The sequence below is a fragment of the Vigna unguiculata genome, chromosome 5 (assembly GCF_037176805.1).
Source record: "Vigna unguiculata cultivar grain cowpea cultivar isolate G323 ecotype 2 chromosome 5, ASM3717680v1, whole genome shotgun sequence".
Lineage (NCBI taxonomy): Eukaryota > Viridiplantae > Streptophyta > Magnoliopsida > Fabales > Fabaceae > Vigna > Vigna unguiculata.
In genome coordinates this window covers 20999736-21011839 of record NC_140796.1, presented here as the reverse complement: position 1 = coordinate 21011839, position 12104 = coordinate 20999736, and the positions used below count along the sequence as shown (strand labels likewise).

General features: G+C 32.5%; 1 protein-coding gene and 1 long non-coding RNA gene across 12 annotated transcripts; one reads left to right on the top strand and one right to left on the bottom strand.

Moving 5' to 3' along the window:
- The first annotated feature begins 327 nt into the window (after positions 1 to 327).
- LOC114186256 (uncharacterized) lies at positions 328 to 4805 on the top strand. Its single transcript, XR_003605000.2, has 3 exons — positions 328 to 763; positions 860 to 922; positions 2724 to 4805. It is a non-coding gene; the product is annotated as an uncharacterized LOC114186256 (long non-coding RNA).
- Positions 4806 to 5075: 270 nt separating this feature from the next.
- Positions 5076 to 10755, bottom strand: LOC114185490 (uncharacterized). 11 transcript variants are annotated; one of them, XM_085674075.1, is made up of 11 exons: positions 10334 to 10753; positions 9986 to 10152; positions 9665 to 9888; positions 8902 to 9147; positions 8248 to 8322; positions 8029 to 8138; positions 7724 to 7903; positions 5704 to 5790; positions 5457 to 5601; positions 5321 to 5380; positions 5076 to 5239 (listed from the first exon to the last, which is right to left on the bottom strand). In XM_085674075.1, the coding sequence occupies exons 6-11, from the start codon at positions 8126 to 8128 to the stop codon at positions 5179 to 5181; spliced, it is 633 nt and encodes a 210-aa protein (XP_085530201.1). In that variant the 5' UTR covers positions 8129 to 8138; positions 8248 to 8322; positions 8902 to 9147; positions 9665 to 9888; positions 9986 to 10152; positions 10334 to 10753; the 3' UTR covers positions 5076 to 5178. The 11 variants fall into 11 exon arrangements, 8 of the variants coding, with proteins under 8 accessions (XP_085530201.1, XP_085530199.1, XP_085530200.1 ...); XM_085674073.1 differs by having other exon boundaries at positions 8029 to 8171; positions 8256 to 8322; XM_085674074.1 differs by having other exon boundaries at positions 8256 to 8322.
- Between the last annotated feature and the right edge of the window lie 1349 nt (positions 10756 to 12104).

Here is a 12104-nt window from a genome sequence, read left to right as displayed (position 1 = left end):
TGATTGGTTAAGAATAAAAAATAGGCATTTTTTAGTCAGTTATAGGAAAAAAAATTCCCTTTTGTGAAAGTGTGAGACCTCTTCCAAGCTTTAGGATTCTTACAAATGAATTTTAATTTGTTATTAACATTGCAAGGAAATATCAATCAACATGATTTACACGTATTCTTTTGAATTTGAAGAGATCTTTTCTAATTATAAATAATGAAAAATGACACTTAACATTTTGATAAAAAAAAACACTACAACAAAATATGAATTTAATTTAACGTTAAAAGTCGATGTTAACAAAATAAAAGTTGATCTTAACTAATTATAAGTGTCGCTTTTGTATCACACACATCACTATAAGAAAATTTTCGAATAATAATCAATTTTAGTAACAAAAAATAATTAGTTAATAACTAATTTAAATACTAATTTGTAAATTAAAAATTATTGATAATTAAAATAATTTCAAAAATTATAATTGGTCTTCAAAGGGTAACTAAAATAGTTTCTATTATGAACTAATCTCTATTATTTTCGAACTAATCTCTATTATGTAAAATCCTTTTTTTCTGCCCTAATCTTTAAAGGGTTGTCCCTAATTTAATGGGCCTAAGGACTGGCCCATAGAGTGTCCAAGGTCCCTAAGGCAGCCAAACCCCTCTCTGTCATTCTTGCAAAAACAGTACTCTCGCACTCTCCTTCTCCCTAAGAGGCTCTGCTAGGGTTTAGCTCCAATCTTGGTTAAGTAGCTCAACCTCATTTCTTGCTCCATGTAAGTTATTCTCCAGCTCATACTTCTCCTCTCTAGGCATATTTTCGTATTTTCTAGTTAGGGTTTCGTAGTAAACTCATTTTAAAATTTGTTCAGCTATAATCGTGAGTTGCTGTGCTTGACTATTGGGTGTCGAAGTCCTTGCTAGCTTATTTCCAGGTAAGGGAAGTTAGGGTTTCTGTATTTAAAATTATTTTGCCGATTTTTGGTCTGTTTGTATGGCCGTGAAGAGCGAAGATGGAAGCCGGGAGGTGTTGAGTGTTGCAGAACCAGGTAGGGGAAGCCAACCTTGTGTTCTCTCTTTTTTTCTTGTTATTTGATGAATGAAGCTTGAACTTGTGAATTTCCTACTTTGCATGTGTTTTTAGATTATTCAATTGAAATTGTTCGGGATGTTGGTTTTTCATGGTTGCGGAATGATTTTTGGCATGATGCGGTTTTGTTTTTTTTTCTGTTTTATGCCTCTATCTTTGATGTTTGAATGACATGCGTTGGTGGTTTAGAAATATAAGGTTAACCTATATTAATATTGATATTGATGTGAGGGGCATAAACCTTGGGGTTCTTGATAGGAGTGGTTCTCATGTTTAAGTCCATTCACACCTTCGTTAGGGCCGAGTACGGGGTAGTGTGTGATTCCAAATTGTTGGCCCTATGCGTTACACTGTTTAAAAACGTTTTGATGCGACGAATGTGTACGTGAGTTTTTTTTGGGTCTAGGTTTTGTGGAGAACTTTGGGTTCTTTTCTTGTTCTTTTGCATGAATCGGGACTTATGTTTGGAGTGTACATGGAGTGCAGCGTTGAAGTGATTTGGGGAGTGTAGGGCATGCGTTTCTATATGTTTTCCGGAGGCAAGTTTCGTTGCTAGTTTTTTTGGGAGGCAAGTTTCGTTGTCAGTTTTTGGGATGTATGGCATAGGTGTTTTTATGTTCTTTGCTTTTCTTTATCTATGAAAAATGCATGCAAACATATCCTTGTTCACGGCTGCAGCAGTTTTTGGGCATGAGGTTAGCTTTTCTTTTTGCTTCTTTCTTTCTACTCTTTTTCACGTGGGAATGCATGGGTTACTTTTTGTTTCTTTCTCTTTCTCTTACATGTAAATGTGGGTGCAGACCATCACACTAAATGTGGGTTCAAGGGTTATTCTCTTTTTTCCTTTTCTTGTCTCTTCTCATGTAATGCATTAGGTGACAATTTTCGCATGGGGTCCACACTCTTATTTATTTCTCTCTTGGATTTTTGTTGCAACTTTATGTTAAAGATAGGTGAAGGGTTCATTTTCTTTTTACCATGGCATTTTTTTTAGGAAAATGATAAACTAACTCCCTAAAAGTTACTATTTTTTTACTCCTTTAGGTGTCACTGGCAGGTGAAATTTTGAAAAGAATTTTGGTTTGTTATTTTAATTACTGATGTGGCATTAAATACGCGTTGGAACTTAGATGGGGAGAAAAAAAGGGGTTAGGTTTAGAGTTTATTTCATCTGTCTTGCTCAAAGAAAATCGTTCCAGCCTCTCACCGTCATCTTTTGTTTTCATACACACAATTGGAACTAAGACTCGAAGAAAAGAAGTGACTAGGGTTTCATTAGAAAGAAAATGGGTTTTGAGTTTGCTTCGTCTCTCTTACTCGGAGTAAAGCTCCCCCCTTCGGGTCACCGTCGTAGATCGTCAGACTGTCGTCGTTCCGGGCTAACATAGGATCTCGCATCCTCTCGTCGTTGTGTCGATGAGGACCGTTTTCCCCTGTCACTACTAGCGTGAGATCATGTTTCTTCCTCTCTGTTTCATTTTTTTAATGGTGTGGTTTGGGTTCCAATAATATTCACCACCTAAAGAGTGAGCATGCCTCTTCAACTTTCAAGCATCCATCTAATGTTCCATGTAGTTTGCCCCAAATTGGAAAATTTTACGTCTATATGCTAAATCCTACTTTTTAAGTTATTGTAATTTTTGTAGGTGGCCAAAGAAGAATTATCACGTGAGTGTGGTTATAGGTTGGAGGCAACGAATCAAAAGCTGTACCAAGATCTTCTTGATGGGGTCGAGGAATTTTATGTTCCAACAATTGTGGATGCTATTTAAAGTAGAAGAGTATTAACTCTTGAGCTTGTTTATGGTAATTATAAGAACTTTAACCACTTATTTTTTATGCATTTTTCTATACATCTTTACATGCAGTTTTCTGGTACCATAACTTGCATAGCCTGTTTACACACTTAAGTGATGTAAAAGAATAAAAACATTTGTGGTGTTCGATGCAGCTGTATATCCTGTTTAGATGACAATGCTCTCAACATATATGTAGTAATTATATGTGTGGAATTTATAGTTTTCCATATTGGATAGCAGATTTTCCCTGTAGATACTCCTATTTTATCTCACATAATCTAATTTGGTAGCCATTTACTCAAAAAAAAATTGTAATTCATTAAAAGTGAGAAGAAATGTATGTTAACTATAAGAAACTTTATGTGATTAATTATATAATTATGTTTGGAGAAATTATCACCTTCAATCAGACAATTTTATGAACACAAATTTGTCCATGTTTTTAATCATTCTTTGGTACTTGTTGAGAGATGCTACTTGTCCTATTCATTAAACAAGGGATGCTTTCCTTATTACTTCAATTTTTTGGTTCAGTTGGAGAAAAATATTTATGAATTCTTGATTGCTTATTTAGTTTGATAATCAAACTGTTTACAACATTTAGATCAAATAAATAGAATGATATTCTTGTGAATTAAATATTTTGCTTATCTTGCCACAGGAATTACAATTGAAAAAGTGGCAGCACTAGACCAGGAATTACAATTGCTTATTCTTGTGGATTTTTATTATTGTTTATGATGCATAATTGATTAGGTTCTAGCATGTGCAAATGGTGATAGTTTTATAATAATTTTCATTTTGTTTTCTTGCATTCAATGTTAAAGAAAATGTAGTACATTGCATCCAATGGGTTCTTTGGTGAAAAGGAATAGTGGTGCTGAGGTAATTAAGGTTGAGGATTAAGTGGTTGATTAAGTTTCTTGTGTAATTTTTGGATCTGAGTTAGAAAACAAATAAGCATTAAGATTGTGAGACTAAAAGATAACAAGAAGTAGTCATTCATAGAAGAAATAATAATATATCTTTTAAATTATATTGTGCTCTACTTGTATTTCATACTGACAATGGCTCTTCGGGTCTTTGAGCTTTGCATTAGAGGAAATAAGTCCAAAGTAATAAGATAATATTCTTGTAAGTAGTAAGGTGTGATGATCTTACTTACCACTCTTTATACAATCTTTGTATTTGTTGTGTATATTTAGATTCAAATGTGGTATTGCTCCTGCATTTTGGTGAACATTGGAATAAATAGATAATCTATTAAAATGCAATGTTGTAATCTTTTGGAGGTAGAAATGACAATAGATTTTTCAGTCCAGTTGATTAAACTGAAACTTAGACAATTAATTGTTGAATGTGCAAGAGTTTTGGATGATGATGTTGTTGACCTGGTGATTCATCAGCGGGAAGGCAACGTTTTGGATGCATGTAGCTCATTATATTTTTTCATTCCTATTTCTAAATTCAAGAACAAGTATGATAATTCACTAGGTGGACTTCACGAAATTTAATAAATATATTAAGACTTAGTTTAATTTGATGTATATATTGTTATATTTTTTGATTTTGTAAATTGAATTGATATAATTTTGTGATATTCTTGTAATTAGTAAAATCATTTACTTTTTGTGAAATTTTTAGACCTGGTAATTTGATTTAATACTATATAGGAACCATAACCATTTTAAAACTAGGTGCTAAATAATAAAAAAAATGATACATTTTTTGTGTGGTGGTTATTTCTAGGAACCATAACCATGCTATCACTACAAAAAAAAAAATATTATTGAGTGGAGGTTATTTTTTCAATCTGTGGGGGTTTTCACCCTCCGTAAATTAATTTGTGGAGGTTTTCTAAATCTCCAAAATTAGAGTCGTCACAAATTATTTGCGGAGGTTTTGGACGACCCCTGGTATCCGAGTTATATTGTGGAGGGTTTTAACCTCTGCTATTTCCAAGTTATATTGCAGAGGTTGTTTTGTGGAGGGTTTTAACCTCTGCTATTTCCAAGTTATATTGCGGAGGTTGTTTTGTGGAGGGTTTTAACCTCTTCTATTGGTGACTATTATTTTGTGGAGATTTCAAACCTCCTTTATTTACAATTACACACCTGCATTTATAATTTATTAATTTAATAAAATTATTTTTATAATAAAAAATAAATAAAATATAAAAATTCGAAAAGTACACAAAAATGAACTAAAATTAATTTTATTGTTGATTTGATAAAGTGTTAACAATTACAATATAAATATTAAAAAAGAAAATACTTAATGTTGAAAAAAATATACACAAAAATCAAATAACTAGGAGTTCCATGCGTTGGTGAGAATCAAATACAACTACATCCGGTGTCCACCTACACACCATTTCAAATCAAATAGCATGAATATACAAAAATAATTAATAGTGGTGAAATGAAAAAGGATAGGAAAATTACCTTCTTCTATCGTTGGCGTTTATGAAGAGAGGTGCATTGCTAACCATGTGGACGACGTCACTGTTTGAAGAAAAAGTAAGAAATGGGAAATAGATTTTAAAGATAAAATGAAGAAAAGGACACATATAGAAAGAACCTATTCCTTTCCAATCCAATAAGATGAACAAGTGGCATTCGCTTGATAAACCACTCCCTAAGGCCCAGGACAGATGCACCCAACCATAATGACAAGAAAACCCCAACCAAGAAAATGAAAGTTATGGAATTAATGAAATCGAGACCTAACCAAATATTAGCAAATAGAGTTAAAAAGGTTTCAAACATCATTGATGCTATGACTTTTCTGTACACAAATTAATGTTGGAATGAGATAGAATAAGAACCAATGTTTGGATCTTTGGCAACTTTAAAGTTGTCCACAATCATCCCAAAGCGGCCTATGACAAAATTGCTCATATCTTTCAGTTTCGCTGCATTAAGAAAAATCTCTATATAAGCAAATTATGATAATAAAATATACCAAATCATTAGTCACAAAATAAAGCACTTCAACACAGTCCAAATGAACTATTCAAAATTTACGATAGCACGTAACCTTTATAAAACAGAATAGTAAATATTCACTGTTAACCAACTTGAATAAAAAAGAAAAAAATCAAAACCACCGAGCAAAACTTGCATCAATGCTTAAGCACCTAACAAAGGTAAACCATACAAGTTAGAAGACAAATAATGAATGAAAACAAGCATAAACTTTTTTTATAAGTTAGAATAATAAAGCTGAAGCATAACTCAATTATAGTTTCAAGACAAAATATTAACTTCAAGACAGAAAAGAAAATGTCAAATTAATGGTTCAAATTATAAGGAATTAATAATTAAGCTTTTGTATATGATTTCATGTTGTATATCAATCACATTATATATATATATATATATATATATATATATATATATATATATATATATATATATATATATAATTGTCTCAGAAGTTAAATTTTCAGGAATCACATTCTAAGAAAAATATAATTCGTTTTTTCTTAAAAAAAATACACTATAAGAAAATTTTAAAATAATTACCAATTTTAGAGATAAAAAGTAATTAATTATTATAATGACTAATTTAAATACAAATTTATAAACTATAAATCATTGATATGTATAAAAATTTATAATTGATTTGTAAATTAGTTATTAATATTTTGACTACCAAAAAATTTAGTGTCTAAATTGATTTCTAATTAATGATCAATTTATACACTAATTTTTTTAATAACCTAAATTTTCGTAATTATTATTAAAGACTAATCACCAGTACAATAAGGGTCTTTGGTCCCGGTTGTTTTTTATATTCTGTCCCGGTTCCAGAACCGAAGCATATTGGGGCGAGACCAAAAAGGGATGGCTTTTGGCCTCGGGTGTGGACCGAAGCCGTAAAGCGTTTTTCTGCCTCGGGTCACGCTTGAACCGAGGCCTATTCTACGCAGTGCTGCAACGCGTTCTTGGAGATCCTCAAACCTTTCTTCTGAATGGGATTGCAGCAGATTCATGGCACCCAACTTATCCTAGTCCAACAAAACCCTTAACGGTGCAAGAGGTTCAATGCATGGTGCTTTCAGCCGTCGGAAACTCCTACTTCGACGATTATGTTTTATCAGAATCGAACCTCCCTTAGCATGTGTGAGGCCAAGACTCTAACTTTGCCACTAAACTCACAAGTGATTCCATCTGGGTATCTCCCAAGACCACCCAACAAGCTACGATTCAACCACAATGTTAGCCTCACAATTATATGCTTCGGTTCCTGGCCAACCGAGGCATATAAGGCGAGGTAAAATGAGAATTCTACACTAGTGAATTTAATTACCAATTTATAAATTAATTATAATTTTTTATTTATAATAAAAACTATTTCATATATTAATAATATTTAGTTTATAAATTAATCATTATAATAACTAAATTTGGTTTTTCCTAAAATTGATTACTATTTATTCATTTTCCTATAATGTAATCGGTTAAGTTTTATACTTTTAGAAATATTTAAGAAAAAAAGGTAAAGGGTTGTAATAGGATTAGAAAATATAACATCTCACATGTTTGAGAATATATAAAAATAAAAATTTTATGAAGACCTAATAAAATAAGTTAAAGACTAACCCCTTTATATTTTAAATTTAAAATCCAAATTAAAATAAACTCACCTTTAATTTCATTTAACTAATCCGAAGAATTTTGAAAAAAAAAACTCTTACAAAGTTGAACTTTATTTAGAGATTTGAATTAAATATGTTCTTTTACCAATTCCATATTAACCCATATTAAGGTCTTCCCTGCAGAAAAAAAAAAAATCCTTTAGAAGAACAATTATTCAATTAAACTACAGATTCTATTACTGACCTGGAGGAAGTGATTGCTTCAAATCTATTAGCTTTCTTTGCGCCAAACACACAAAGTATGCAAGTAATAGCCATGCTCGTGAACCATAAGGACTTCCACCTTTCACTTCCTCCATATTTTCAAACTCATGGTTGTATGTAAATCTTATTCCGAATGGAACAAATACCATTCCACGGTGAACTAGAGGGATGATACCATCACAATCAGTAAATAATGTACTAAAAATTTAAGAAAATAAACTCTTTCATTCAAATCAAGGAATTGGGAATTATAAGAAATTACAATCAGAAAGAGGGTGTTATTACATTGTAGTCTCTTCTTGACCACCTTGGTATCGAGTGCTGGAGATAATTCCAGCAGGTTTGCCGGCAAGCTTTTGTGTTTTATGGAGACACTCAGTAGCATCAAGAAAAGCCTAAAATTGAGAAGCCATCATTTCACATGTTATCTACAATTATGAGGAGCATCAGACAAAGCAGAGGTAGGAATAAAGGTGGAATTTAGTTTGGGAAGCATTGAGATACTCGCTCACTCTTTTAACCCTTAGGAGAGAAATCTACCCTGATACACTTTTGTTTCTTCAAATCTGGTGACTATTTCTGAATTGGAGAGAAGACAAGAAAATTCTAAGAGGCTACATAAAAAAGAGGGTCGAAGAAGAAGAGTAACTACTTATTAAATATAACACCAATAACATAGGAAATAATGAAAAAACTAATGATGGATATAACCCTTATATATTACCTAAGCAGCAACAGAAATAAATTTAGAACTTACTATGACCTGGTCTCCATTCCAAATACAAGGAATGTTGGTGCAGAACATGCAATAAATATATTACCCTTATCTTAACTATGTAAACTTCAATTCTCATACTATCACTCTCATTTACCAAGACATCTAGGTAATCACAATCTCTCAAAGAAGCATTTTATTCTGCACTAACAATAGAAGTGTCTTTAACATTTTACTGACTTAGAATCATAGTAATATCACATCAATATTAACCTCAACAACTTGTTCTAAACAACCAAATGAAAAAGTGATTGTAAAAGAAAGAAAGAGATAAAGAGAAAGTGAGAGGGAACTTAGTGATGGGACCATGAGGCTTGACTTTAACAACTCCTCTTATCTGGAACTATCAACATTATTTATCTGTATTATGAATTTGGTAAAACCTTTTCATTCTGAAGCTCCTGTAGATGCGACTTGAGTTCCCCCAATTTCTTTGATGTCAAATCACTTTGATTAACATCTGAGTCTGTGACACTTGTGTATTGTCCACAACCTGCTATTTCATCACATATTTGAGAAATTTGGGACTTTATCTTTAAAAATTCCTTTATTCTTTCATCCTTCTTTGACCTCAAATCCTCTAAGACAAGTTTAATGGTATCTAATTGCTGCTTCAAGGATCCTTTTCCCTATCGAATGCAGAAAATTAGTTGAACAAGTACTTTGTCAATTCAATAGTGTGACGCTAACTCTAAAGAGGGAAACACAAGATCTTATAAATAACAATCAGAAATGGCAATAAACAGTAAAAAAATGAGAAGAAATAATCAACTATTGAATATTTAATGACTCCAGTAAACATAGCGTTCAAAATTTAATGAAACTTAATTTTAGAAAAAAATTAGAAAAATATAACATATTTGTGGAAATTCACTTCGAAAAATTAATTTACGAACAGGAACACCCATCCTCCTCTAGTATAGCCATTATTAAGAGTTAAGACTACATACTCTTCCTATCTCAACAACATGGGAGAGCCAATATTTGATCTTCAATTTATGCCAAGGTTACATTTTCAATTACCAGTGTTCATAAAAGATAACAGAGGACATCATATAGCACATTCTAGTTCTTGTTCACATCACAACTAATACAAATTACAAGTTACAATGACAAAAAATGAACTAGCAACGTAACCAAACCTACTTGTGGGAGCATTGTAGATTCCCCAAGGGAAGAAACAATATTAGTTGCTTGAGCTTCAACATCTGCCAACCACTAATACATGTCAGCCTTGTGCTTCCTCGTCTCCTCAACTCTCCTGTGATAAATGTCCAGGCATTCTTGCTCTAGTTGAAGAAGCATGTTGTCTTTATCATTGTCACTCTCCCCAATCTCATCCCAGAAAGAAAGAGATAAATAGCCTGCTACTGTAACAGATTATATGTTTCAGATGTCATAGTTTTCACCTAAAAGTTTAAGGTTTTGGAATTATAATTTATCTATGACATTGTGACAAACACTTACCACTACCATAGCGCCATGACCTAGCCTTTCTGCTTCTTAATGCAGTGAGGAGAAGGCCAAATGAAAGGATTAGAGCAAACATCCCGTTAGCAAACCCCTATGAAAGTATGAACTGAATTGATTTTTGGATTTTCTCTTTGTGGTATGGGAAACTCATCCATGAGTCCCTGAACAATTATGACAGCAAGGTGTTAAATTAATTTATCCAAACTGCATTTCTAATTCAGGTACTAATATATGATTTGAAATCAAATAAAAGAGTTTGAGACTATGTAAGCGAGCCAATGCTCTAAACATCTCTCTGCATATCAAAGAGGGTTAAAAAATTAGGGTCAAACCCACACTCACTAAGAGACGATCACTAAGAGACGAGCAACGGCCAACGAGCACTGATCGACGACCACTGGCCGATGAGCGATGACGGAGACGACGAGCAATGGCGGACGAGCGAGGACGAAGATGAACACCGGTTTGATGGATCCAAATCAAACTTCCAGAACGAGCTTTCAGAACGCCAATTTGATGACGAACCTTTCTGAACAAAAACGAAAATGCTAGTGTTTGGAAATTTAGGAAAAAATTTAGGAGAGTGGGTGTAAAACCTTGGACGGAGATGAGAAGATGAACGCTGATTCGATGAATCCAAATCGAGCTTGACGGAGCATTCTGAACAAAAACGAGAATGTGGGTTTGGAAATGTGTGGAAACCCTTGAGTAGAGCGAGAATGTAAAACTCTGGAGGGAAAGGTTAAAAAAATTAGGAGAGTGAAAAGGTGTAGAAATCTACGGAGTTTATAAAACTTTTCAAAAAACAATTAAAATCCCCACTAATCTTAACACTTAGACAACTTAACACAACCATTTTAAATATTTTTGTTTTGTGGAAGGTTTTTATAACCTCCATAAATTAAGTCCTACTAAATAGTAATTTTTTTTAGTGTATGTTAACAAGATCTTTTGGTGTGGCAAAAGTTAAACATAGCTACACATTTATTTTGTCTAATCATAAGATAATGTTAAATGTACATTTTTTTAAGTTATTCTACAATTTTACTTAAAATAATTAATAAAGTAAGCTAATAGGTTACTCATTATTTAAACATACTTATGGTACATATCATGAGGAGGTCATTTATAAGAACCATGATCATGTTATCCTAACAGGACTCTAGTGTGAAACAAGTGGAACATGGGTATTCACTTATTTAATGTTCAATCATTAGATTATTGATAAATGTTTTCCCTCATTTAGATTGAATAATTGTTTTTCAATTGTTGGAGGATTTTTAATGATGTTAATCATCTTTAGAGCATGTGAGCACAAAGTATTGGTGTAGTGAGCAATCACATACCAAAGATTGTTACTGTGTGCAAAAACTAATACTCATATCAACACTTAATATATCAAGGGTCAGCAATTAATAGTTTCAGAGTTATGATGTATGTCATGTGGGAGTTGACCAATTATCCCATACCAGATTTCATTATGTAGAATATAGCTTCCATAAACCTCAGTGAGGTGTTTTAATTCCCTGAAATCGGTTTACATGTTGAGTGTTTTACCATAGACCACAAATTGTTACTGTGTGCAAAAAGAACTGCTAAGGTCAACACTTAATATAATAGTGGTTAGCAAACAATAGTTCCAAAGTTATGATGTTTATAATGTGGGAGTAGTGGACCAATTATCTCACACCAAATTTCATCATGTTTAATATAACTTCTATACACCTTAGTGAAGTGTTTTAATTCACTGAAAATGGTTTATATGTTGAGTGGCTTACTACAGCCCACATATTGTTATTGTGTGCAAAAAGTAATGCGCAGGTCAACACTTAATATATCAAGGGTCAACAATTAATTGTTCCAAAGTTATGATGTTTGGCATGTGAGATTTATGGGCCAATTATCCCACACCAGATTTCATTATGTTTTGAATATAGCTTCTATAAATCTTAGTGAGGTGTTTTAATTCCCTGAAACTGGTTTACATGTTTAATGTCTTACCACAGACCACATATTGTTATTGTGTGCAAAAAGTAATACGCAGGTCAACACTTAATACATCAAGGGTCAGCAATTAATTGTTCCAAAGTTATGATGTTTGGCATATGGAATT